The 27,919-nt window shown below is 49.2% G+C and overlaps 1 protein-coding gene across 1 annotated transcript in view; it reads right to left on the bottom strand.

Annotated features, from left to right (window-relative positions):
* Nucleotides 1-582: 582 nt before the first annotated feature.
* Nucleotides 583-27,919, bottom strand: part of LOC117089160 (putative EP400-like protein) — a 35,161-nt gene continuing 7,824 nt past the window's right edge. Inside the window, 12 exon segments of the mRNA XM_033220064.1 lie at nucleotides 583-820; nucleotides 3,327-3,432; nucleotides 3,543-3,621; nucleotides 3,712-3,758; nucleotides 3,761-3,851; nucleotides 4,669-4,854; nucleotides 5,753-6,031; nucleotides 6,232-6,309; nucleotides 17,343-17,453; nucleotides 22,124-22,935; nucleotides 22,938-23,060; nucleotides 23,063-23,429. Coding sequence (XP_033075955.1) covers nucleotides 3,398-3,432; nucleotides 3,543-3,621; nucleotides 3,712-3,758; nucleotides 3,761-3,851; nucleotides 4,669-4,854; nucleotides 5,753-6,031; nucleotides 6,232-6,309; nucleotides 17,343-17,453; nucleotides 22,124-22,935; nucleotides 22,938-23,060; nucleotides 23,063-23,405 — 2,184 coding nt within the window. The 5' untranslated portion in view covers nucleotides 23,406-23,429 and the 3' untranslated portion in view covers nucleotides 583-820; nucleotides 3,327-3,397.

Here is a 27,919-nt window from a genome sequence, read left to right on the forward strand (position 1 = left end):
CTGGTCTCTACTAAAAATACAAAATTAGCCGGGCGTGGTGGTGCACGCCTGTAATCCCAGCTACTGTGGAGGCTGACACAGGAGAATCACTTGAACCCGGGAGGGGAAGGTTGCAATGAGCTAAGATTGGGCCATTGCACTCCAGCCCGGGCAACAAGAGTGAAACTCCTTCTCAAAGAAAAAAAAAAAAAAAGCCAGGCGTGGTGGCTCACACCTGTAATCCCAACACTCTGGGAGGCCAAGGCAGGTGGATCACCTGAGGTCAGGAGTTCAAGACCAGCCTGACCAACATGGTGAAACCCTGTCTCTACTAAAAATACAAAACTTAGCTGGGCATGGTGGCGCATGCCTGTAATCCCAGCTACTCAGAGGCTGAGGCAGGAGAATTGCTTGAAACCGGGATGCAGAGGCTGTGGTGAGCTGAGATCACACTATTGTACTCCAGCTGGGGCAACAAGAGTGAAACTCCATCTCAAAAAAAAAAAAAAGCAACGATGACTGAACGCTTACGAGCCAGGCTACCTGGAGGTTAGCCATGGTGGTACCTGTCAACAGGGCTCTGGGCCCGGAGCCGTGAGCTGGGGGCTCTGCTGTGGTAGGGGGTGGCGACTGCACTTGCACTTGTGTGGTTGGCTGCGGGGCCCCGGGCAGGGTCTGCGGTGGTGGGGGTGGTGGGGGCAGCTGCAGTTTCTGCTCCTGGAGTCGAATCAAGTGCTCCTGAAGATACAGATAATACTCGTGTGTTTCCTTAGCTGGCAAGCTCACTTATGCAAATCCGGAAGTTTATGTCTTTCTTTCTTCACTCATGCTTTTAAAAAGACTGTCAAAAGATGTACATCTAATCAGACATAGATGCTACTACCAGGTATCTCTGGTATCACTGGCTTGCTTTCAGGAGCCACGTGGTTTTTTTTTTTTTTTTTGAGACGGAGTCTCGCTCTGTTACCCAGGTTGGAGTGCAGTGGCACCATCTCCGCTCACTGCAAGCTCCACCACCTCCCAGGTTCACACCATTCTCCTGCCTCAGCCTCCCTAGAAGCTGGGACTACAGGCGCCCGCCACCACACCCGGCTAATTTTTTTGTATTTTTAGTAGAGACGGGGTTTCACCGGTTCGCCAGGATGGTCTCGATCTCCTGACCTCGTGATCTGCCTGCCTCAGCCTCCCAAAGTACTGGGATTACAGGCGTGAGCCACCGCGCCCGGTCAAGCCACATGGTTCTAATGGCACATCCTGACTGGCCCTCGGCCCCTACAAATGCGCTGCCGGCAGCTCCCTCCCACACACAGGACACAACACACACTCTTGCACATGACACACAAAGCTCATGCAGAGACGCGCCATCCTCAGAAACGCCTGCACACAAGGCTGGCCCTGGGCTGGCTTGAGGAGGTTACCACCATTCTCTGACGCACAGCCCCTCATCCTCTGGGCCTGTGCTGCCTTCTCCCTGCGTTCTGAGTTCTCATCACACAGCCCCGAGCTTCCTGAATGCACTGCACTGCTCCCTGTCATGTGCATGTGTGCACCGCTCCCTGTCATGTGCATGTGTGCACCGCTCCCTGTCATGTGCATGTGTGCACTGCTCCCTGTCATGTGCATGTGTGCACCGCTCCCTGTCATGTGCATGTGTGCACCACTCCTGCTGCCATGAATTTCCCTCCCCTGCAACCATCTAGGAACTTCCTATTTGCTTTGAAGACTCAGCATGACCTCTATTCTCCCAGGGTCAGGCACTTCTTCCTCTGTGCCTGCAGCACCTTCCCTGTGCTTTCTGATACCACCAGGACTGTGAGTTCCTAGGGTCATGTGTTGGTTTTCCACTTTGAGTAGGTAATTAAAAATAAATGGATGGATGGATGGATGGATGGATGGATGGATGGGTAGATAAGAGGATGGGTGGATGGATGGGTAGATGGATGGACAGATGAGTACATGGATAGATGGATAGCTGGATGGGTAGATGGATGGATGAATGAATGGATGGGATGGCTGGCTGAGTGGGTGGGTGGATGGGTGGATGGGTGGATGGATGGATATATGGATGGGTGGGTGGGTGGGTGGGTGAATGCATGAGTAGATAGATGGATAGGTGGATGGACAGATGGATAGACAAGTAGATGGGTAGATGAACAGATAGATGAATGGGTGGATGGGTGGGTGGATGGACAAGTTGGGAGGTGGATAGGTAGATGGGTGGGTGAGTGGATGAATGGAGGGACAGATGAGTAGGTGGACGGGTAGGTGGGTGAATGGATGGGTGGATGAACAGACAGGTAGGTAGATGGATAGATGAGTGGGTGGGTGGGTGAGTGAATGGGTGGAAAAGCACTGAGACTATAGGTGTGAGCCACTGCAACCAGTATATGTATTTTAAATTTAGCCATTAAATTTGAAAGGTAAAGGATATAAAGTGGATGTTTACAATCTTTTTCTTTTCTTTTCTTTTTTTTTTTTTTTTGAGACAGAGTCTCACTCTGTCACCCAGGTTGGAGTGCAGTGGCGCGATCTTGGCTCACTGCAACCTCCACCTCCCGGGTTCAAGCAATTCTCCTGCCTCAGCTTCCCAAGTAGCTGGGACTACAGGCGCCCGCCACCATGCCTGGCTAACTTTAATTTTAGTAGAGACGGGGTAAAATATTTTTCTTAAATACAGCACAAACTCACATCTTCGGGGTGCACCAAGTCACATTTCAGCTGGATGCCTGCATGTCAAAATCTCTGATTAGCCAAAGCCAGTATAACCATCAACAGAATAAACTCTGTGACAAATGAATAAATCTGACATTTTATTTTTAAAATAATATTTTAAATTTAGGGGTCAAGTTTATTTGTATCTGTGAAAAATTCCCAAACTAGTACTTTTTCTTAAAAGACATGTCAACAACAGAATGAAATGCTGTCCTCGAAGACGATTTTGCTCAGTGCTGTGAATGCCAGTCCATCCCAACACAGATCAGAATCAGCCTCTAATCTACTCTTCCCACCATGCTTGATATTATTACTTACATGTCTGGAAACACATATTGGTTCATAAAAGATAAAATGTGCTTCCTAAAGTGTTCTACCATGGAGTCTCTCTTTTTGTGTGTAGCAACTATTAATCTATTTCTGTATTTTATTAGAAAGTTCTTGACAATTATTTGTGTGCACCAAATTAACAGCTTTCACAATAATCATTCATTGTGCGACAGCCTTCTACCACTGCAACAACAGATACAGGTTCATATTTCAACTGACAGAACTTCTAAATATAAAGTCCCATAAGGGTTTTTTTTTTTTTTTAATCCCAAGTCACCTGAATACATCACAAAGAAAACACTCACCATGTCGCTTTTATTTTCAAGCGGAGCGCCTGCTTCAAAGATGCTGGCGTCTTTACCAACAAAGGTAGAATTCATAACGTTTTCAAGACTTCAGTCTCATTATGCCCTGTCACAAAGCGCAGGAGCAGCACAACGAATTCTGACAGTTCACATTGGCAGTGGGCTTTAACATGACTACTATTTGAATAAGTACACAATATTAACTGAGTTGGTTACCTCTTTTTGAATATTTATTCAAATTTAATGTCTTTTTTTGTTTCTCTTGAAATTCAATTTGCAGCTTAATTTCTACTATCTAAAAGAAAAAAATCATGAATTCAAATATAAAATCATTAGCTCCCGAGTGAAAACTTGAGGGCAAATTGTAGAGGAAAAGTGTGTTTACCTGCGCAGTACTAGACCAGGAACGCTGGATTTCTCTGGTAGTGGAGGTGCCGTCCGTCTCAGCCTGCTCGGCTCCTCCCTCCCGGTCTTGGCCTCTCTGTGCATCCTGGCCTGCAGCTGCCGGGCCACGGCTCTGACCATCTGAAGACAATCACCACATTGTCTGGGAGGGTCTCCATGCACACAGTAACATGGAAACATCTTGTGTTTTCACTAGATATACATATTTAATTCTGGAGAATTCCAAAGGAAGTCTACTATTTCCATTTTTAGTATCCATTCATGATACTGCTTCCATCAACAATTCTAATAATATTCAATATTAAAAAGTAAAATGGATATTCCCCTAGAAAATATCCCTTTACTGTCAGCCAAAGACACTTACGTTAATGGGCAATAAAGTCCAGATGAAACATGAACCACAGTTATCACAGGGCTTTCTATGCAAACATAATTCAAGATAATCCTTCTCAATTTAGACTGTGCCATGGCCAGACATGAAATACCAGTTGGTATGAAATCGTCCACATGGCCGGGGGCAGTGGCTCATGCCTGTAATCCCATCATTTTGGAGGCCGAAGCAGGTGGATCACCTGAGATCAGAAGTTCGAGACCAGCCTGGCCAACATGGCAAAACCCTATCTCTACTAAAAATACAAAAAATTAGCTGGGTATGGTGGCAGCTGCCTGTAATCCTCACTACTCAGGAGGCTGAGGCAGGAGAGTCAATTTAACCTGGGAGGTGGAAGTTATAGTGAGCCAAGATTGTGCCACTGAACTCCAGCTTGAGTGACAGAGTGAGACTCTGCCAAAAAAAAAAAAAAGACTTAAAGTTAGTGATGAAAACTCAAACATTAAATTGGCCATATTAAATTTAGAAATCTTCTTTTACATAATATAATTACTTCTTCAATTCTCTTTCACGATGTGATTTCCGCAAAGTATTATTCCAACCCACCTTCTTCACAGAGGCCACCTTCCACCTCCGCTCCTGGGCAAAGTCTGTGGCCATCCACTGCATCTCCTCCAGCAGATAGCCCCAGTGGGCCTTGGGCCGTGGGGCCTCCTGCAGCTTTGGCAGACGCCTCTGGGACCACAGACCTGCTTTCCTCAGCTCCGCGACACGCTGATGCACCTGGTTCTCCTGAAAGATAGGAGCAGTTCATCAGCTGTGAAGAAGGAGACTCCAGCCCCTATGTCACGGGCTCAGATTAAGGACCTGAATGAGGGAACGCGGTGCCCTGGCGGTCCCCAATGCAGACCACACTGGGTGCCGGTGGGGGGACCTGCAGTGCCCAGACACTGTGCACGCACCCCAGATGCCCCCTGCTCTAGAATCTGAGTAGGCTGGTGCCAAAGAATCACCAGAGAAGCAGCTATGGCCAGTTCTTCAGATGCCTTTACCGCCTGCCATATTAGAGAGAAACATTTCAACTTCTAATTAAACAGCTTGTAGCAAAAGCAACTTCTCCCACAGATAACTGAGCTCTCTCACCAGCTTGATCTGCTCTGCAATCTTGTCCTAAGGGCTCTCCTATGGCCCCAGGGCTTGATGGTGGGGGTGAGGGTGGGGCGGGTGGTGCTGTACTCTGGGCTCTGGGCACCATGGCCACAGCCACACCTGCACATCTGGATGCACCTGGAGAGGCAGCTTTGTGACTTGCTGGGGGGTGCCGCTTGTCTGCACAGAGCAGATGGAAAGGGGTGCTGCCCACAGGAGCTGAGGGCGGATGAGGTGACAAGGGGCAGAGTGTTTGCAACAACTGGTTACCCTCAAGGGCAGCAAGCAACCCGTCACTAACACATTCAGTTCTCAGTTCCACTAAAACCTTTACCCGGAACGCTGACTTACGGCCCTCACCATTTCATCAGAAGCGCTTAGTAGAGGAAAAACATTGAACAAGTTAGATCTAGTCCTTTACACTCACTGGAAACACAGATTCCTGGAGAAGCACAGACCACCAAGAATATTCTGGCATGGCAGCCCATGCGGGTCAGGACTCAGCCTGTGCCCGGGTTTGGAGGGCAGCCCCTCTGAGTACCTGCGATGGTGCCCGGGGAGCTGCCTGCCCCTGGGTAAGGAGGTGGAGCGCAAGCTGCACAGCCTGTGGGGGTGGCACTGAGAGCCACCTGGCAGGAGAGGTGGCGGTGCTGCGATTGGCTGCTGGGTCCTTCCCTGGACTGGGGGCTGTGCTTGTGGCTCTGTCGCCTGCTGCTGGGAGACCTGCAAAGACGCTGCAGCGCAGACCCCGGCTGGGGGCAGCCCCCAGGCAGCTGTGGCAGTGGGGTGTGTAAGCTGGCAGCATTCTGCACGGGAGGCCAGTGGGGTGTGTGAGCTGGCAGCATTCTGCACGGGAGGCCAGTGGGGTGTGTAAGCTGGCAGCATTCTGCACGGGAGGCCAGTGGGGTGTGTAAGCTGGCAGCATTCTGCAGGGGAGGCCAGTGGGGTGTGTAAGCTGGCAGCATTCTGCAGGGGAGGCCAGTGGGGTGTGTAAGCTGGCAGCATTCTGCACAGGAGGCTCTGTGGAGGGGTTGTACTGCTGCTGACTCTGCCACTATCCGGTGAGCTGCGCGGCCTGTGGTGGGAGGGGCATTCCTCCTGCAAATGCAAAGGAAGTCAAGCCCAGCTCTCCCAGTATCTCAAAGCAAAATAGAGATGTGACCTTAAGAAGAGAGTCCACTGCTCCCCAAACCAAATAATGTCCCAAGTGTCCATTGACAGATGATGGGTAAACAGAAAGCGGCCTTGGCGAGGAAGGAAATCCTGCCACGTGCCACCGCGTGTATGAGCCCCGGGGACCTTCTGTTGAGTGACACGAGCCAGGCACAGAAGGGCAGATCCTGTCTGTCCCACTGACATGGGGTCCCTAGAGCATTCAGAGCCGCGGGACAGCAAGCGGAGCGGGGCTGTGCAGGAGAGGGGAGGGGCATGCGTGTTTCATGGGGGCAGCGTTTCCGTTTGGGAAGTTGGAAATCTTCTGGAGGTGGACGCAGGTGACGGCTGCACAGCAACGTGAATGTGCTTCATGCCACTGAGCTGTGCACTTAAAATGGTAAAACAAAAGCCAACCAGAAAAACTCCAAGGAGTAACACTTGAATCATTATTATTATTTTAGAAATAAGGGCTCACTCTATCACCCAGGCTGGCATGCAGTGGAGCAATCACAGCATTGTCTCTGCAGCCTTGACCCCTGCGCTCAAAGCGATCCTTGTGCCTCAGCCTCCCGAGTAGCTGGGATTACAGGCACGCGCCACCACATCCAGATAATTTTTGTATGTTTTGTAGAGAAGGCATTTCTGCATGTTGGCCAGGCTGGTCTCGAACTCCTGACCTCAGGTGATCCACCCACTTCGGCCTCCCAAAGTGCTGGGATTCCAGGCTGAGCCACTGCACCCTTCCAGCACAGATTTTTAAAAAATCATTTTTACAGTAGTTGTTCCAGTCCTAAAAATAGCCAATATAAAAGATTCGATTTTACATTTTACAAGCAAAAGAAAAAAAATGGAAATCTCTAGAACCTAGGCAATGGCTAAACTATCAAGTTGGCCCCATCATTCCTTTCCAGGGCCATGGTCCTGAACGGACCTCCTTCCTCAGCGGCAGGTGAGGGCAGCCAATGCCACGGCCTGTGATTGGAGGATGCCTGCCCCTCTGCTGCCCTGTGATTGGAAGGCCCCGGCCTGTGACTGGAGGGTGCCCACCTCTGTGCGGGCCTTTGATTGGAGGGCGCCCGCCTCTGTGCTGACCTGTGATTGGAGGGTTCCCGCCTCTAGGCGCACTTTTCCTCCTCTGGTGATCGCACACCTCGCCTCACAGCCCCCACCTCGCCTCACCGCCCCCACGCTGGGAGAAGGCGATGCCCATGCCCTCTGCTCTGGGGCTCCGTACTCCTGGATGGTGACTCCCCAGGCCTGCCGAGGCCCGGCCCACCTGCCCTCCCCGCAGCTGCAATGCTCCTGGCTCACACCCTGCCCAGCAGCTGCAGCCTGAAGGCCTTGACGACCACCTGCCTCGCGGCGTGCACATGGTACGGCCTCTGCCACCAACCCTCCTCCAGAGGGCGCGGTCAGAAGCGCCCAGTCTGTTGCAGCAGCGGCGCGGCTTCTCCCCCTCAGTACCATCTGCAAGGTGACTCTGCCTGAGGACACGGGACCACCTTCCCTGACCCCCTTCTGTCCCGAGGGCAGAGCGGAGCGCGGGCCACGCCAGGCCCTGCCTTCCTCAGGGAGGCACAGACACAGGCGACCTGACGGGAGTGGGCGCTCTGAGGACCAGGGAGAGCAAACAGGGCGGCGCAGGCCGGGCACCGGGTCGGCAAAGGGCTCTCCGAGGCGGGCCGTGGAGCCAAGACCTGAATAAAGAGAAGGGAGCAGTCGGGAGCTGGTCCGGGCAAAGGCAGGGGGTGGCGGTCACGCGTCTCTGCGTGCTCGGGCCTCGCCACTCGCGAGTTTCTATAAATATCTGCAGAAGGAGCGCATCGATGTGACTCATCACCACGGACCGGTTTTCCGGGTCTCTAGGCGCAGACTGATGCGCTCGTACCTATACATATTCTGATACCGGTATTTTCTGATGTGTTTTCCTTAAAAACTATGGTGTATTCTGTTAGCAATGCAAACTTGCAAAAATTAAAGAAAGACAAAAAACAATAGATGCTGGTGAGGACGTGGAGAACAGGGAACACTGTACACTGTTGGTGGGAGTGTAAATTAGCATAGCTGCTAGGGAAAATGAAATGGAAGTTCTTCCAAAAACTAAAAATACAACTACCGTCCAATCCAGTAGTCCCACTCCTAGGTGTATATCCAAAGGAAAATAAATCATTCTATTGAAGTGATACCTGCGCTCGCATGTTTACTGCAACACAATTCACAACAGCAAAGACACAGAATCAACCTAAGTGCCCATCAACAGACAACTGGATAAGAAGATGTGGTGCATATATACACAATGGAGTACTATCCAGCCATAAAAAAGAACGAAACTTTGTCCTTCGCAGCAACATGGATGGAAACAGAGGCCATCATCCTAAGTGAAACAACTTGGACACAGAAAGACAAACACCGCACATCTTCCCCCGTAAGCGGGAGCTAACTCACACGTCCACAGAGATGTAGAGTGTAGAATGAGAGATCATGGAGGCTTGGAATGGTATAGGGTGAGGGGAGGGTAGATGCTGGGAAATTACTTAGTGGGTATGATTACGTTATTCCGATAACAGATGCACTGAAAGCCCAGACTTCGCCACCACACAGTATGTCCATGCAACAAAACTGCTCCTGTACCCCGTAAGTTTATAGCAAAAAAGTTGGATATGTAAAAAAAAAAAATAAAGCTTGCCATTAAATTTATAGAATGTTAATTTTTTAGTATGGTATTAACTGACATTATGTGCTTACAACATGGTGCTGTGCTAAGCACCTTACAGATATAACAGTGTTAGTCCTCAGAACAGATTTGAGAAGTGTGATTATCACTGTTGCTCCTATTTTACAGATGAGACAACTGAGATGGGTGAGGGGACGCCACATGGCCACATCCCCAGAGCCAGCGAGGGCAGGGCTGACCACACTGCAGCCCACACTCGGAGTATCACAGCACGGGCCCCCACAGAGCAAACAACAGTGCGTGTGAAGACAGCCTGAGATCATCATAGAGAAAAAGAGAATGGGCCGGGCGCGGTGGCTCAAGCCTGTAATCCCAGCACTTTGGGAGGCCGAGACGGGCGGATCACAAGGTCAGGAGATCGAGACCATCCTGGCTAACACGGTGAAACCCTGTCTCTACTAAAAAATACAAAAATAAAGCTAGCCGGGCGAGGTGGCGGGCGCCTGTAGTCCCAGCTATTCCGGAGGCTGAGGCAGGAGAATGGTGTAAACCCGGGAGGCGGAGCTTGCAGTGAGCTGAGATCCGGCCACTGCACTCCAGCCTGGGCGACAGAGCGAGACTCCGTCTCAAAAAACAAAAAAAAAAAAAAAAAAGAAAAGTAAAAGAAAAAGAGAATGCTTCTACTTGGAAAAAGTTAGGAAAATACATGAAAACTCTGATAGTTTGGTTTTTAATCACCTGTAGGAGAAACTATGAGTCTGCACAGACACCGCCAGCCCGTGCCCAGTTCTGGGTCAATAAACAGGTGCAAGGGCCCACTCTGCCCAGGAACAATCAACAGATGACAGAGTGTGCGGTAGCTTCAGAGCTTCATTGACTCCCGACTCCCACAGCCCACTCCTGTACTAGTACTGCCAGGTACTTCGGCAGACAGATACTTTGTGCTGTTGGCATTGACTGCTGGAGAGGAACACCTGATGTCACCTCCAGGTGCTGTAAACCCGTCCCAGGATGGCCCACTTCTAGGTGAGGCCTCTGACATCAAAGGAGACTCTGTGACATCAAATCCAATCACAGCACAGTGAGCCAGGTTCCACCTTCAAAGTTCATGCTACATTATCCCTGGTGCAGAACAGGGAAATAGCACAGAACGCATTGCGGGCAGAACATCCTCTCCCTGATCCTCACCAGGAAGGGAGTCAGTCTCAGGCCTGAGTGGGACCAAGCTCTTGAGGCACCCATCTTGCTTTGCTCTGAGTCCATGCCCACTGCCAAGTGGCCTGCTCCCAGGGATCCTGCTATCAAGGGGGGTGGCTGGACAGTGAGTGCAGGGACACTCACGTGCCAGATTCTGATGTACCTGGCCAGCATGGGGAAGCTCCTGGGCACAGAGCTGAGGCCCAGACCCTGCCACTCCATGAGTGCCCGTGGCCTCCCCAGGCCCGCCTCCCATGCCTCCAGCCCAAGGCTCTAACTGGCCAAAATGATGGCTGAGTGTAAAGTCACTTTGCTCCAAGCAAGAACTGAGAGGAGGCACAGGGGTGACCCCGTGAGCCCACAGAAGCCATTTGGTACATATTTGTTGACTTACTTAAAATGAAAAAAGTTGGAAAATACACTGCTAGAAGGCTAGAACGGTTTCCTTTTTGTTTACAGGCTGACTTCATGCTGGGTGACTGCTACATACCTGTGAGCGCCAGTGTTCACTGCCTCTTAGATGCTTCCATTTTTATGGAATTCACATCTCCAGGTACTGGAGTCCCCATATTATTTGCTATTAGAAGACAAAAATTATGGGAAGTATAAATGTGCGTTAACTTTTATCACACTGATTTTAAAATAAGTATTTCTTCACTGTCTCTTCAATTTCTATGACAAAGAACATGATATCACAGCTTAGAGCTATTGGCCAGTGATCATAAATAAACTCAAAAAACCCTCCATATTAGCCTTTGAATTTGACAGAAACAAAAATACTCTTCTCATCGTTTAGTGCTTTTTTGTGTACCACTTGCTAAAAGCAGCACAACAGAACCAGGCTTCAGAAGTAGTATGTAGATAAGAAATCTAAGTCACCACTGCTAACCAAAAGTGGAAGCCAGAATTAAATCACCAGAGGTATCTATGTGAAAACTAAATCTAGAGCTTAGAAAAATAGTTGTATAAACTAAGGCAAAAATGACAATGTCAAAATATTTGTGGAAAGAAATAAAACTCTAAGTCTATAATATGTCTTCACCAAAAAACAGAAGGATTATGTGGATCTGACAACAAAATCTTAGTAACTGGAGAATAATGTGAAAAGAAAAATGTCTAAATGTTTACTGAGTAGAAAGCAGACTTAGGTTTTATAAAGTCCACCATACATGAAAATGCACTGTACTCTCAACTCTAACTGAAATGAGGACAAAGCCACAGAGGCCGCTGCAGAGGCATCCCACACACAAGCACCAGAGCTGCTCTAGGTATTGCTTTCCATCTGTTTGCTTGGGAGAAGGTGTAATAAACCTTTCCCCCTATAAGCACAGACCCTCAGGCCTTGCCTTATCATCTGGGGGACTGCATCCTGCATCTGTGACAGTCGCTTCCGGGACATATCTCCTGGCATAGGTCCTTAGGGACAGCCTCAGAATCAACTCCTCAGAGTGATCTGCAGCATCCGCAAATAGATTGATTGCTATTTTTGGGATATTGGGATATGAAATATGTATGTATTGATCCTCAGGCATTATTATCATATAAAACAACATTTGTTTCAATATCCTTATATATGAGCCCTTCCTTAAGCAGAATGTTAAGTTTCAGAGACCAAAATAGACTAGAGATTTGGCTGGGCATGGTGGCTCACGCCTGTAATCCCAGCACTTTGGGAGGCCGAGATGGGCAGATCACTTGAGCTCAGGAATTCAAGACCAGCCTGGGCAACATGGTAAAATCCCATCTCTACAAAAAAATACAAAAATTAGCTGGGTGTGGTGGAGCGTGCTGATAGTACCAGCTACTCAGGAGGCTGAGGTGGAAGAATCGTTTTGAGCCCAAAAGAGCAAAGTTGCAGTAAGCTGAGATCACGCCACTGTACTCCAGCCTGGGAGACAGAGCAAGACCCTATCTCAAAAAAATAAAAAAGAATGGAGATTGAGACAGGTCCACAATTAAAACCAGTGTGCACTATTACTTCAAAGACTGTGAGAATGCTGCAGCAAGCTGAGTTTCAGAAATACCAAAAAAGGCGGGAAAAGATGCTTAAACAAACAACCAGGCTGGACAACATTAACTTTTTTTAATAAAAAGCTGAAAATTTAACTGGGCATGGTGGCTTACAGCTGTAACCCCAGCTAGTTGGGAGGCTGAGGTGGGAGAATCACTTGAGCCCAGGAGTTCTAGACCAGCCTAGGTAACACAGTGAGACCCCATCTCAACTAAAGATTTTTAAAATTAGCTGAGCATGGTGGCGCCTATAGTCACAGCTACCAGAGAGGCTGAGGTGGGAGGACTACTTGAGCCCAGGAGATGGAGGTTGCAGTGAGCCAAGATCGCACTACTGCACTCCAGCCTGGGTGACAGAGCAAGACCCTGTTTAAAAAACAAAACAAAAAATAACAACAAAAAATCCACTTTTGTTTCTTCTTTTTTTTTGAGACAAGAGTCTCGCTCTGTCACCCAGGCTGGAGTGCGGTGGCGTGATCTCGGCTCACTGCAACCTCCGCCTCCCAGGTTCAAGCCATTCTCCTGCTTCAGCTTCCCGAGTAACTTGGATTATAGGTATCTGCCATTTTTGTATTTTTAGTAGAGACGGGGTTTCACCATGTTGGTCAGGCTGGTCTTGAACTCTTGACTTCAAACAATCCACCCACCCCAGCCTCCCAAAGTGCTGGGATTGCAGGCATGGGCCACTGCACCTGGCCCACTTTTGTTTCTTTACCTCATTTAAGGTGTTAAAGGAAATTTGGTTTTTTGAGCCAATATGTTAACACATCATGGAGATACGAGGCTGAGTCAGGCAGACAGCCAGGTTCATCCTCTTAGTGAACAAGGGCAGGCCCAGCCCCCGGGCTGCTCTCCAGGGGCGCCGGCACAGGGGTTTCAGCCCTGTGTGGGGCGCTGCACATGTGGCCTTGTGTAAAAGCTCAGTTTTTGGTTTCCACTCCCTACTGCTGGCCTCTCCTTGGCAGTCGTCCAGTTGTTTATCCCCTCCTGCTCTTCATACGATGAACAACTGGAGGACTGCTAAGCCTCAGTCTGGGGCCAAGCTGAGCACATGACAGAGAGTGCCTCTGTCCAGAGTGTCCCCGGAGGGTAACCTCCCATGGCACACACAGCACCTAGCCCACCTGCATCTGAATCTCCCCAACCGGCCTGCACGGCTTGGTTGAGAAGTAAATGCATGCAGAGCTCCAACTCCGTTGTATTCTTGCCAGAAATGTTCAGCCTAAGTCGAGCAGTGAGAAACGGAACACCCAGGCTGTGATAGCCTCTGCAGAGCAACTGATCTGGGTGCTTCAAAACATCAGTGTTGTGAGAGAAGGCAAAGCAAACCCAGGCAGGAACATGCCTTGAGAGGTGTGGATGCCGGCAAGCGTGGCAGGAGGGCTGTAGTCACATGGGACGTTTTCTTGTTGGGAGATACACAACAAAGGATCCAGGGATAAACAATCATGACTGTGACAACTTTAAAATGTGTGGAGATAGACAGATAGGTAGAACACACACATGCGGCAAAATATTAACAACTGGTGAGTTTCCCATTCACTGTACTGCTCTTTCAACATTTTCAATAATTGAAATTTTTCACAATATGAAATTGGAGAAAAGAGCCAGGTGCGGTGGCTCACGCCTGTAATCCCAGCACTTTGGAGGCTGAGACGGGCAGATCACTTGAGGTCAGGAGTTCGAGACTAGCCTGGCCAACATGGTGAAACCCCCTCTCTACTAAAAATACAAAAATTAGCCAGGCATGGTGGCACGTACCTATAATCCCAGCTACTCGAGAGGCTGAGACATGAGAATCGCTTGAACCCGGGAGGTGGAGGTTGCAGTGAGCCAAGATCATGCCACTACACACCAGCCTGGGTGACAGAGGGAGACTCTGTCTCAAAAGAATACATAAATAAAGAAGTTGGAGAAACGAAAACTGACACTGCCCACAGCCAGTTTGTTTGGAGAATCACACTGAACTCACCCTGTGCTCTCAACATTAAGAGCATGACATGAGAAGAGTAGGGTACAGCAGCCCTGTGTTCTGTGTGGGTGCTTGCACTTGCTGGGGCCAGGCCAGAGGTGCCAGCCCTGCCGGCCACAGGTGCAGCACACTGGGCCACCCCACAGCCTGCATTCTGCTCCCAGGAACCCATCCATCCCTCCACACTCTTCCTATGGGATTCCACATATGTCACCAATGCCATTTCTTACTGAGTTAAAGTTGTTTTTTCAAAGGCTGCCCCCTTCACTAGTCAATTTTGAACCATCAACAGTGCCAGCTGATTAACAGATTAAAACTCTAAATGTCTTTTTTTTTTTTGAGATGGAGTCTCGCTCTTGTTGCCCAGGCTGGAGTGCAGTGGCGCAGTCTTGGCTCACTGCAACCTCTGCCTCCTGGGTTCAAGTGATTCTCTTGCCTCAGCCTCCCAACTAGCTGGGATTACAGGTGCCCGCCACCAGGCCCAGCTAATTTTTCCTTTTTTAGTAGAGATGGGGTTTCACAATGTTGGCCAGGCTGGTCTCAAACTCCTGCCATCAGGTGATCTGCCTGCCTCGGCCTCCCAAAGTGCTGGGATTACAGGTGTGAGCCACCACGCCCGGCCAACTCTGAATGTCTTTAGCCGTATGTACATGCATATTCAGTAATATTTTTCTATTACATTATAAAGCATATAGCACACCTATTAGAGTGGTCACTATAAAAAAAAAAGTACAAGCCTTGGCAAGGATGTGGAGAAAGAAAACCCTCACTCTTGCTGGTGGGATGTGAAATGGTGCAGCTACTATGAAAATGGCATGGACTTTCCTAAAAGTTAAACACAGAGTTACTGCGTGACCCAGCAATTCCACTCTGGGTATATGCCCAAGACAACTGAAAGCAGGAACTTGAAGAGGTAGCTGTACACCCATCTTCACGGCAGCACCGTTCACAAGAGCTGAAATGTGGAAGCAACCCAAGTGTCCACCAAGAGGTGGATCCACGCCACAGTCTACCCATCCCACAGAGCATGATTCAGCCTTGCACACCGCAGTCTGTCCATCCCACGGAGCATGATTCAGCCTTCCACACCACAGTCTGTCCATCCCACGGAGCATGATTCAGCCTTCCACACCGCAGTCTACCCATCCCACAGAGCATGATTCAGCCTTCCACACCACAGTCTACCCATTCCACGGAGCATGATTCAGCCTTCCACACCACAGTCTGCCCATCCCACAGAGCATGATTCAGCCTTCCACACCACAGTCTACCCATCCCACGGAGCATGATTCAGCCTTCCACACCACAGTCTACCCATCCCACGGAGCATGATTCAGCCTTCCACACCATAGTCTACCCATCCCACAGAGCATGATTCAGCCTTCCACACCACAGTCTACCCATCCCACGGAGCATGATTCAGCCTTCCACACCACAGTCTGTCCATCCCACGGAGCATGATTCAGCCTTCCACACCACAGTCTGTCCATCCCACGGAGCATGATTCAGCCTTCCACACCGCAGTCTGTCCATCCCACGGAGCATGATTCAGCCTTCCACACCACAGTCTGTCCATCCCACGAAGCATGATTCAGCCTTCCACACCACAGTCTGTCCATCCCACGAAGCATGATTCAGCCTTCCACACCATAGTCTACCTCCCACAGAGCATGATTCAGCCTTCCACACCTGCAGAGTCTACCCATCCCACGGAGCATGATTCAGCCTTCCACACCTGCAGAGTCTGCCCATCCCACGGAGCATGATTCAGCCTCCACACCACAGTCTGTCCATCCCACGGAGCATGATTCAGCCTTCCACACCGCAGTCTACCCATCCCACGGAGCATGATTCAGCCTTCCACACCTGCAGAATCTGCCCATCCCACGGAGCATGATTCAGCCCTCCAAAGGAAGGAATTCTGTTACAGGCTACAGCATGGGTGAACTCTCAAGACACGATGCTGAGTACAACAGACAGAAAAGGACAAATACTATATGATTCAACTTACTTAGGTGGCTTGAGAAGTGCATTCCAATCCGCAGAGACAGACAGTCCAGTGGTGGGTGCCAGGGGCTGGGGGAGGGGGTGGGGAGTTAGCATTTCACAGGGGCGGAGTTTCTGTCTGAGAAGATGAAAATGTTCTGGAGGTGGATGCTGGTGATGGCCACACAACAATGTGAGCATGCTTCATGCCATGGAACTGTACGCTTAAAAATGGGTAAAATGGGAACTGTTATGTATATTTTAACATAATTTTTAAAACATGTTTTTAAGTATATAGAAATGTCGACTGGGTGCAATGGCTCACACCTATAATCCCAGCACTTTGGCGGGGGATCCCCCGGCTAAGGCGGGGGATCACCTGAGGTCAGGAGTTCGAGACCAGCCTGGCCAACATGGTGAAACCCCATCACTACTAAATACAAAAAATTAGCCAGGCGTGGTGGCATGTGCCTGTAATCCCAGCTACTCGGGAGGCTGAGGGAGGAGAATTGCTTGAACCCAGGAGGCAGAGGTTGCAATGAGCTGAGACTGTGCCACTGCACTATAGCCTGGGCAATAAAGCAGGACTCCATCTCAAAAAAAAAAAAAAAGAAAAAGAAAAAAGAAAGGAAAGAAATGTAATAACTGAGTTGCAGTTTCCAGGAACTTCCTTGTATTCTGAAATCTAAAATCACTGGTTTTTGCTACTCGTCCCATAGAATATGTTTAAAGAACAAAATCAACGCCCTGTAGCAAGAAAATAATTTAGGAAATCTGTTTGTTTAAAAGCAGACAAAGGGGCAAAAAGAGAAACATCCAAAGAGGCCACAATTGTACAGAAGCAATGAAAAATGCAAATATATCAGAAAAGCAAATGCAAATGAAAAACATTCCAGCAGAAAAGTTAACAGAACTAATGATCAGAGACAAACACTTTTTAATTTCAGTAACAGTAGGGAAAAATAACAGCATTCATGCATTAAAACTAAGAGCCTTCACAAAGATGTCTCAAGATGTATTTTGAACAACAGAGGACAGGCTCTTGGGAGACCTCTGGGTCCTGCCTCAGAACATCGAGTCCTCAAATCCGAGTGAGGAAAGTCTGGGGAGCTGCATTGTGGAGCCATCAGAAAGTACCTGGAGCGGCTGCTGCTGGGCTGGAAAAGCCACGGAAGTCCTCGGGGGAAGCTGGGTTGCTATGGCAACAGGAGTCCCAGGCTGCCTGTGCTTTCTGGCCACAACCTTTACCTGAGAGGGAATATTCAAAGAGAAGAGAGGAAGAAGGGAAAATAATGTTTAAACTTTGCAAAGTTGATCACCACCAGCACATCCCATGCAGCTGGTGGCCTCAGCCACTAATAGAGGGGCACGGGGACAACTTGGCTCGCTGATTGCAATTTAAGGCCTCACACGGCTGGAAAGAACAAATCTGGCCCTAGGCACTGAAGCTTTGTTTGAAGGCCAGTTTAAACCTCAATCTGTGGCCAGCAGGTACCCACGGTCAGGCTGCACAGGCCGCATCCACACAGCTTCACGCAGGAGCCCAGTGGCAGTGTCAGAGGACGGCCCACCCCTCACAGCAGGGGCTGCAGATGCCTGGGGAGGCCATGGTGGGGCATGAGGAAGAATGACAAAAAACACTCCCACTGAAAATGTGTCATTTCTTAAAAACACACTTTGATCTGATAAAACAGAAAGACAAATTAATCTGCATCTCCATAATGACAGCTTCTTAGGAGTAAGTAAACCAAAGAATCTTTCCAGGGACATTAACTGCTTCACATCCAGGGTATTCAAATGGGAATACCCTTGACATTAAATGAACTCAAAGTCAAACGGCACTTTACAGCTTAAAATCACAGAGAAATACAAGAAAATAGAAACTGGTTCTTACTTCTGGCCGACAGGTCTAAAAAAAAAAAAAAAGAAAAAGAAACTGGTTCTTCTGGCTAAATATATCCAGAAGGCTAAATATAAACAAGCACATATCATCATAAATAATCAAAACCAAACCTTAATATTTGTCAGTACCCTGGAATAAATTAACACTTTAAAGATAATAAATCAGATAGACAGTAAATCTTATGTTCTGTATAAGTTACCACAATTAAGTGGTTTTTTTGGTTTGCTTTTTCTTTCTTTTTTTTTTTTTTGAGACAGAGTCTCGCTCTGTCGCCCAGGCTGGAGTGCAGTGGCATGATCTTGGCTCACTGCAAGCTCCACCTCCCTAGTTCATGCCATTCTCCTGCCTCAGCCTCCCGAGTAGCTGGGACTACAGGCGCCCGCCACCACGCCTGGCTAATTTTTTGTATTTTCAGTAAAGACGGGGTTTCACTGTGTTAGCCAGGATGGTCTCAATCTCCTGACCTCGTGATCCGCCCGCCTTGGCCTCCCAAAGTGCTGGGATTGCAGGTGTGAGCCACCGTGCCCGGCCCACAATTAAATGTTTTAAAGAAATCAAATAGTGGCCAGGCATGGTGGCTCACGCCTATAATCTCAATGCTTTGGGAGGCCGAGGCAGGTGGATCATGAGGTCAGGAGTTCAAGAACAGCCTGACCAACATGGTGAAACCTCGTCTCTACTAAAAATACAAAAATTAGCTGGGCATGGTGTTGCACACCTGCAATCCCAGCTACTCAGGGGGCTGAGGCAGGAGAATCGCTTGAACCCGGGAAGTGGAGGCTGCAGTGAGCCAAGATCGCACCACTGCACTTCAGCCTGGGTGACAGAGCTAGACTCCATCTCAAAAAAAAAAAGAAATCAGGTAGCTTAATCCTGTAATCAAGCATGCTTGCAGAAAGTGCACAAACATTTCTTACTCTTTCAGGAACCTGCAATATAATCCCTGAATAACATGCCTAAAATTGCTTGACACTGGCCACAGGTATCAGCCTTGGAAGGAATTCAGTTCTAGTAGGAGGTATTGAAGCCTATAACCTTGACCCAAAAGAAGAGAACTTGGTTGTGAAAATGGGAATCTGGGCATTTCAGTAGGCGGGGGTGGGGGAAGGGTTCAGCAGTGCTTGGAGTTGAAGGAGAGTCTGAGCTGTGGGCATCCTCCAGGGACACCAGCGCCTGAGTGGGATGGCCCTGCCTGAAGGTATGTTTGAGATCAAATCATCCAAAGCTGAAAAGAAAAACCGTTAGTAGAGTTCACTCCTTCTTGGAAGGTACGGTGTCTTTTAAATACAAGTCTTCTCATACAAATTTAAAACACTGAAATTAAGTATTCTGGAGTAGTTCAATAATAGTATTGAAAAGGTTAAAAGGGATATGGAGGCCGGGTGCAGTGGCTCACGTCTGTAATCCCAGCACTTTGGGAGGCCGAGGCGGGGGGATCACCTGAGGTCAGGAGTTTGAGACCAGCCTGGCCAACATGATGAAACCTCGTCTGTACTAAAAATACAAAAATTAGCCTGGCGTGGTGGCAGCCACCTGTAATCCCAGCTCCTCAGGAGGCTGAGGCAGGAGAATTGCTTGAACCCAGGAGTGGGAGGTTGCAGTGAGCCAAGGTTGCGCTATTGCACTCCAGCCTGGGCAACAAGAGTGAAACTCTGCCTCAAAAAAATAAAAAATAAATAAATAAATAAACAAAAGGGATATGGAGGCACCACTCCCTTGATACTTACAATTTCTAATATATTGACTACAAATACATCACACAAAGGTGTCAACAGGAAGATTCTACTATATTGAGAGGCAAAATTTAAAAAACACTAAGATATGAAAATAAGGCATTAACACATCAATGTCAGTTTACACACTGACTTCTAGATACTTCTGAAAATTTCCTGAGAACTCAATTTAATGATTTTTAAGGTTTCAAATGTATATAAACATCATTTGTTCAAAGACTTTAAAAGTGCATTTTTTCACTTGCACCAATTCCCCAAGTAAAAAACCATAGGCAAATGTACCTAATTAGTTTAAATAATATTTTATAGCGCTAATGAAGTTTGGTAACAGGGATCATGTTAGTAGAGTCAACCTAAATACACAACAAGCAGCTGGAATGTGAGCGATATTACACAGAGGAAAATAGTCACGAGAAATCAAAATGTTAGTACACTTCCAATATTTTACTATAAAATGATCATAAAACATAAATTCCTAAGATGCTAGTCAGGTTCTATAAAAACTTATTTCTACCATTTAGAAGTAAACTTTAATACAACGATTAACTTACTCTTCATGTGACTATCAAAGCTGTCAGACTGCTTATCTTCAGTATTTCTTAACCGAATGCCATAATGACCTTTCTAAGGAGACCTTCAGCTGATCCCACAAGATCTGTAGGGTGCGGTACCTCAGCTGTGGTGTGCTTTAAGACACTTCCATGAAGATATTCTCCTCAACCTATGAATACCTTATGGGCAAGCTTCCTAATTTCCAAACATAGTAAATGTTTAAAATAATTGCTTTCTAATTTTGTTGCATTATAGGAAGAGCATAGTTCATATGAAATTAATTTTATAAATTTTATTGAGGATTCCCTTGGGGGTCAGTTTACAAATAGTCTCCATGTATATTCTAAAAAAATTATTCTTTGTTGAAAGTTTTTACACACACATACATATACATGTGTGTTATACACTTAAACAGGCTAATTTGTATTGTTAATTTGAATAGTTCATGTTCTACATACTTATAATTATTTTATTTATTTATTGTCTTCCGATAAAAAAGCTAGTAATTCCTCATACAATTGTGGATTTAAAAACTGCTCCCTGGGAGGCCAAGGTGGATAGATCACAAGGTCAGGAGTTCGAGACCAGCCTGGCCAACACAGTAAACCCCGTCTCTACTAAAAATACAAAAAATTAGCCAGGCGTGGTGGCGGATGCCTGTAATCCCAGCTACTTGGGAGGCTGAGGTAGGAGAATTGCTTGAACCAGGGAGGTGGGAGTTGCAGTGAGCTGAGATCATGCCACTGCACTCCAGCCTGGATGACAGTGCAAGACTCCATCTCAAAAAAAAAAAAAAAAAAAAAAAAAAGACACACACACACACACAAAACACAAAAACTGTTCCCTTGAAACTCTATAGACAGGCCACACATGGTGGCTCACGCCTGTAATCCCAGCACTTTGGGAGGCCGAGGTGGGCTGATCACTTGAGGCCAGGAGTTCAAGACCAGCCTGGCCAACATGGTGAAACCCCATCTCTACTGAAAATACAAAACATCAGCCGAGCGTGGTGGCACATGCCCGTGATCCCAGCTACTCGGGAGGCTGAGGCACAAGAATTGCTTGAACCTGGGAGGCGTAGGTTGCAGTGAGCTGAGATCGCACCACTGCACTCCAGCCTGGGCGACAGAGCGAGACTTTGTCACAAAAAAAAAAAAAAAAAAAAGAGAAAGAAAGAAAGAAAATGAAATTCTATACATTTTTGCTCTGTGTATTCTGAGTCTAAGTTAGAGCTGTACTTGTTCAGAAACTGTTGACATTGAGATGTGTGTTCAGGAACCTTGGAACCTTGGCTTTGAGCCCATCCAGCCCTGACTGCAGGCGGCTGGCAAGGGTGGACTCTGGAGGTTCTCACCTTGCATGGCACAACCGTTTAGGAGCAGGCAAATGTGGTGACATTCCAAGAAAGGTGCCAGGACGCTGCCCCCGTGAGCACCTGCCACAGAGGTGCCTGAACCACCACTGGAGAGGGGAGCTGCCGGGGGTTCAGCCAGGTGCCAGGATCCCCGGAACCACCCTCTGTAAACGTGGGAAGCCTGTGAGAGACTTTAAACCACTATTCACGGCCGCAGTGTGTTTTAAAAGTGAAGTGCCTAGAATGCATACTCTGAGATGGTAAGCTCTGCGTTGCACCTGCACGTCTAAGATGGTAAGCTCTGCATTGCACCTGCACGCAGCATAAGCCCTGAGCTCTGCTTCCCATGACAAGCACCAAAACAGAGAACTGTTACCTCATCATTAATGACTTCAAAGTGCTCCTCCTCCTCCTCTTCAATGTCCAAATCATTCTGCCTAAGATATGCTTGTAATGGTCCATACAGTCTCTCCTTGAAAGCTAAGAAATCCATCATGTTCCCTTGAAAGTGTTGCAAGAAAAACAGTTCAATCAAATACTCCTTGAAGATCTCCTTCAGAGCCTGCATCTCCTGGTAATGATAGTCCAGGCACTGCTTCCTCATCTGTGCCATCTCCGGAGAGGCTGGGGGAATCTCCTCCAACTTCTTGGGAGCCTTCTTCACTCCCGCGTTCCCCACAGACGTGAGTGGGAGGCTGGAAAGGCCTGGGGGCACGGCAGTCCTGGAAGGGCTGGTGGGCGGGGGTGGGGACGTCATCCCAAACCCCGCTGCGCCCCCAGCCCCGGGGAGCAGCACGCCAGGCGTCCTCTCGAAGCCCAGGGGCCGGGACAGCGGCGGCCCCTGCAGCACCTGCTGCTGCTGGACCAGCTGGCCCTGGATGATGCTGCTGATCTGTGGTGGCAAGTTAGCCGTGGTGATGTGGCTTGGGCTGGCCAGGGGCTGCAGGCCAGTCCCACCCGCGGCTGCAGGGCTCTGGGGTCCCAAGTGGTGGATGGTGCCCCCTGACTGTGTGTGGGGCTGGGAGGGTCTCCGCTCTCGGACTGTGATGGGCGTACCCGGGTGCTGGAGCTGAACCTGGGCTCCCTGGGCGATCTGGGTGAGTCCTGACCCATCCTGAAACACAAAGTGTCCGCCACTGGATGGGCTCAAGCTGATCTGCCTCACCAGCACGCTGGCATCCATGAACCGCTCGTGGGGCTGCTGCTGCAGAGGCCCAGCCGAGGGCCAGGAGCACTTGCATGCACATTCTGCAAGGCCTGCCCCGGCCCGGGGCTGGGCTGCTTGGGGCTCTGGGTCTGAACTTGCTGGGGTATGGGGATGTGACCTGAATGTACCACGGAGACCCATGCTCAAACTGCCATGGCTGAGTGCCAAACTGGAAGCCTGGAGAGGTGGGACTGGGGAGCGGCAGTGGGGCCAGTGTGACCTGTGGGATTCCCTCGAGCCCAGGGCCCATGCCCTGCAGGGCAACATTCATGTTCTCGCCACCCGCAGGGCTCCCTCTCACCATCAGCTGCTGCAGTTGGTGGCTGGGGGATGGCAGCGTGAGGGGCGGGGGTGGCTGGGAGCATGCTGGCTGCTCCTCGCCCGTGCCGGGGCAGGCCCTGGGCCACTGGACGTGGTGCTGGCTGCTCTGGGAGCTGCTGATGTGCTGCATGGCCGCGTCTTCAGGAAATGCTCCCTAAACAAACGCAGAAAAGTTAGAGCTGAGTGAGGCGAGCTCCATGCCCGGGCGCCTTTCAGAGCCTGCACAGGTGTCTGGAAAGGTGGCTCAGGAGGGGCCAATGCGGGCCTAGCAAACAGAAACCAGGCGCCAGACTGCTACCCAGGGCAAAAAAGGCTCAGATCGGAATATCTGCTCCACGAGAGATGCTTGGCGAGCTCCCCTGCCTCACACTTTTCTTGAACTGAAGTATTAATACCTGCTTAATCCAACTCTACCACAAGGGGCTGAAAGTGCTGGCAAGGAAGAGCATGGGAGGGAGGAGAAGGGAGAGAAGCACAGGACAGCAGGGCGTCTCCAGAGGGCGGCAGACAGTAGCTCAGGACCACAAAGGTCAGTTTTCTACGCCCCTTACATGATCTCATTTCGTTTTCACAGTCATGCCGTGGGGTCACTCCTATTGATAGACCGTTTCCACAGAGAGACACTGAGGCAGCAGCAATGAGCTCCCTGGGCTGCGGGGTCCAGCCCTGTGGGGCTTAGTGGGTGTTCTCCCTGTGTGCGGAGACGAGCGATTGTAATAAATAAAGACACAAGACAAAGAGAAAAGAGAAAACAGCTGGGCCCAGGGGACCACTACCATCAAGGCGCAGAGACCAGTAATGGCCCTGAACAGCTAGGCGCACTGATATTTACTGCATACAAGACAAGGGGGGCAGGATGAGGAGGGTAGATCTTCTAATTGCTTGATAAGGGGAAGCAAGTCATGTGATTACAGGACAGGGGGCCCTTCCCTTTTAGGTAGCCGAAGCAGAGAGAGAAGGCAGCATACGTTAGCGTTTTCTTCTATGCACTTATAAGAAAGATCAGACTTCAAGATTTTCACTATTTCTTCTACCACTATCTACTACGAGCTTCAAAGAGGAACCAGGAGTACGGGAGAAACATGAAAGTGGACAAGGAGCGCGACCACTGAAGCACAGCACCACAGGGAGGGGTTTTGGCCTCCGGATGACTGCGGCCAGGCCTGGATCATATCCAGCCTCCCACAAGAAGGTGGTGGGGCAGAGCGTTCCTCGACTCCTCCAAGGAAAGGGAGACTCCCTTTCGCGGTCTGCTAAGTAACGGGTGTCTTCCCAGACACTGGCATTACCGCTCGACCAAGGAGCCCTCAAGCGGCCCTTATGCGGGTGTGACAGAGGCTCACCTCTTGCCTTCTAGGTCACTTCTCACAATGTCCCTTCAGCACCTGACCCTATACCCGCCGGTTATTCCTAGGTTATATTAGTAATGCAACAAAGAGTAATATTAAAAGCTAATGATTAATAATGTTTATAGTAATGATTGATAATGTCCATGATTATCTCTATATCTGATTTGTATTATGACTATTCTTATTCTAACTATTTTCTTTATTATACTGAAACAGTTTGTGCCTTTAGTCTCTTGCCTCGGCACCTGGGTAATCTTTCGCCCACATCGGGCCAAGCTATGAAGTGGTGGAGCCATCATCCAGCTCCAAGCACACGGCTCTGAGGCCCGTGGGCCTCACTATAGGCCAACACCGTGGACAGGTCCAGAGTCTGCCCCTGAATCTGGAACTTGGACACTATCAACCCCAGTGCTAAAACATCAGTTCCACGGATTTGATCCTGCATGAAGACTGAACACTTGATTGATGGTTTTCAGCATTTAATCTGTCCTGAAGGACTCAGTGCATACTGCCTGGTAGAAAAAGGCAAAGGGAATCTGTTTCAGAAGTAGTCATTCCAGAGACAGGCTGGAAACACAGGGACAGAGTGGACCTGAGGCACTCCAGGTGTGGCCTGACCCTGGCTGGGAGGACAGTCCAGCTCCCACCTTCCTACTATGACAGTAGACCCCAACTGCCACGTGTTTTTTAATGAAGGACATGTATTATAGACAAATGCATTTTATGGACGGCTCAGATCTGACGTTTTTTCCATCATCACCAACATAGGCCGGGCGCGGTGGCTCAAGCCTGTAATCCCAGCACTTTGGGAGGCCGAGACGGGCGGATCACGAGGTCAGGAGATCGAGACCATCCTGGCTAACACGGTGAAACCCTGTCTCTACTAAAAAAATACAAAAAACTAGCCGGGCGAGGTGGCGGACGCCTGTAGTCCCAGCTACTCGGAAGGCTGAGGCAGGAGAATGGCGTAAACCCGGGAGGCGGAGCTTGCAGTGACCTGAGATCCGGCCACTGCACTCCAGCCTGGGCGACAGCGCGAGACTCCATCTCAAAAAAAAAAAAAAAAAAAGAAATTCAAGGGAAATGTTCAAAAAGCTGCAAAGATACCACCCACTACAGAAGCGGCCTCTCCTAACGCCTGATGCTCAGGGACACAGCAGACAGTGCTTACGTGAAAATGGTGCAAGCTCACATCCACTGGGTTAGGTGGATTATAATGATTTTTTCCCTTTTTATACTTTTTTGTACTTTCTAGATGTTCTATAATTACTATGTGGTATTTTTATATCCACAGGGAAAAAAAGGCATCTTTTTAAAAAGTGTTTTTCCTGGCCGGGCACAGTGGCTCACGCCTGTAATCCCAGCACTTTGGGAGGCCGAGGCAGGTGGATCCATGAGGTCAAGAGATCGAGACCATCTGGCTAACATGGTGAAACCCCATCTCTGCTGAAAATACAAAAATTAGCCGGGCGTGGTGGCACGCACCTGTAGTCCCAGCTACTCGGGAGGCTGAGGCAGGAGAATTGCTTGAACCTGGGAGGTGGAGCTTGCAGTGAGCTGAGATCACACCACTGCACTCCAGCCTGGCGATAGAGTAAGACTCTGTCTCAAAAGAAAAAAAAAAAAGTGCTTTTGTTTACTAGTAAACTCTTCTTCCAGATGTGCAAAGTTTGCACATGAGGGACTGTAATCTAGTAAAATAATAATTAGAAGATGCATAGAAGACACAATGCAAAAATTTATTTGTACATTATTTCTAACTCAGAACACTTTTTCCTATGGAAATGCAATGACTATAGTCTCTTTCTAAGATAAGGTAGATCAGTGGCTCTGTACTTCGGAAGACTGTGCCCACAGGGGACATCAGGCAATGTCTGGAGGCATTTTTGGTTGTCACAACTGATAAGGGTGGGAGCACTACTGGCATCTGGTGGGTAGAGGCCTGGAGATCGCTAACCATCCTGCAACACACAGCACAGCCCCACCATGAGGAATCTTCTGGCCCTCAGTGTGAACCAGCTGAGGCTGAGAACCTAAGACAGAGGCGGCGGCCCTGTGGGCCTGACCCGCCACACCATCCGCACCGTGTGTCCAGGACTGAGCGAGGGCTTCTCCTTGCAATCAGGCCACCCAGGCGCACAAGGATGCAGCCTGGCCCTCAGTGGCAGCCAGACTGACCCCAGCTCTTCAACTTGTTGACACAGAGGGGGCCACTGGCCCTCCTGAGAATCTGGTGAAAGCTGTGCACTGTTCTTACCAAACACACCTCACAGCCACAAGCTTTACATGTTCACACACAAGGGGCTCTAAGAATCAGACCCTCACTCGGCAGTAAGGGATGAGGCCGGGGGAGCCAGTGACTCCTCATGGGGCAGAAGGGCAGCTGGATCCCCTGTGAGAAAGCCCAGCCTGGGCGGGGCCGGCCAGCAGGACCAATGGTGGGCAAGAGTCCTAAGGGGACCATAGAAGGTCTGGGGTTAGCAGGCAGTGCCTGGGCTCTGGAGAGGTCAGATGAAGGAAACAGCGAGTCGGAGTGCAGAGGAGCCTGTGCTTGTACCTGGGAGGAGGGGGCAGTCCTCTTCCATGACTGCCCCCAGATGACAGGACTCCCACCAGAGCAACACTCAGAAAGAGAACAGTGCATACGTCCCCTTCCCACAGCAGTAGTCAGAGCCTCCTGCCAGCCCTGATCACAACATCAAGGACTGGCAGTGTCTCCGTGCCTGTGTGCCCTAGGCACACACACAGTCATCTCCAGACACTGCCTTGGCTGCTGGTAGAGCCTATGTGAGGGCGGTCAACACACAGCCAAACTGTAACTCTCCACCCACCACAGGTTTCTGTGGTCTCCATGCAGCAGACATCCCTGGGAGCCCCCAAGTTGCCGGGCAGGGCTTCCTCCTTAGTTCAGATTCTCCACAGATGCTGCTTTTCCTGAGGCAGAGTGCAGCAGAGACCCTTCCTGTCACCCTACACTGACGCAGGCCTGAAACCAGAAAAGGGGCTCAGAATACTCACGGGGCACAATAGGGCTACAGCAGGAAGAAGGGAGAGGAGCCCTCCTGGGGCCATGCAGGCTGGTCAGCAATATTCAGTACATGCACTGGAGGAGGCAAAGGCCAACCAGCAGTTCAGCCGTATTTGTTGTATTAGAGTGAACTTAGTGTATCACAGTGAATCCCAGCCCTTTGGGAGGCTGAAGCAGGCAGATCACTTGAGGTCAGGAGTTTGAGACCAGCCTGGCCAACATGGTGAAACCCCATCTCTACTAAAAATACAAAAATTAGCCAGGCAT

This window comes from Trachypithecus francoisi, unplaced genomic scaffold, assembly GCF_009764315.1.
Source record: "Trachypithecus francoisi isolate TF-2019V2 unplaced genomic scaffold, Tfra_2.0 Lachesis_group11, whole genome shotgun sequence".
Lineage (NCBI taxonomy): Eukaryota > Metazoa > Chordata > Mammalia > Primates > Cercopithecidae > Trachypithecus > Trachypithecus francoisi.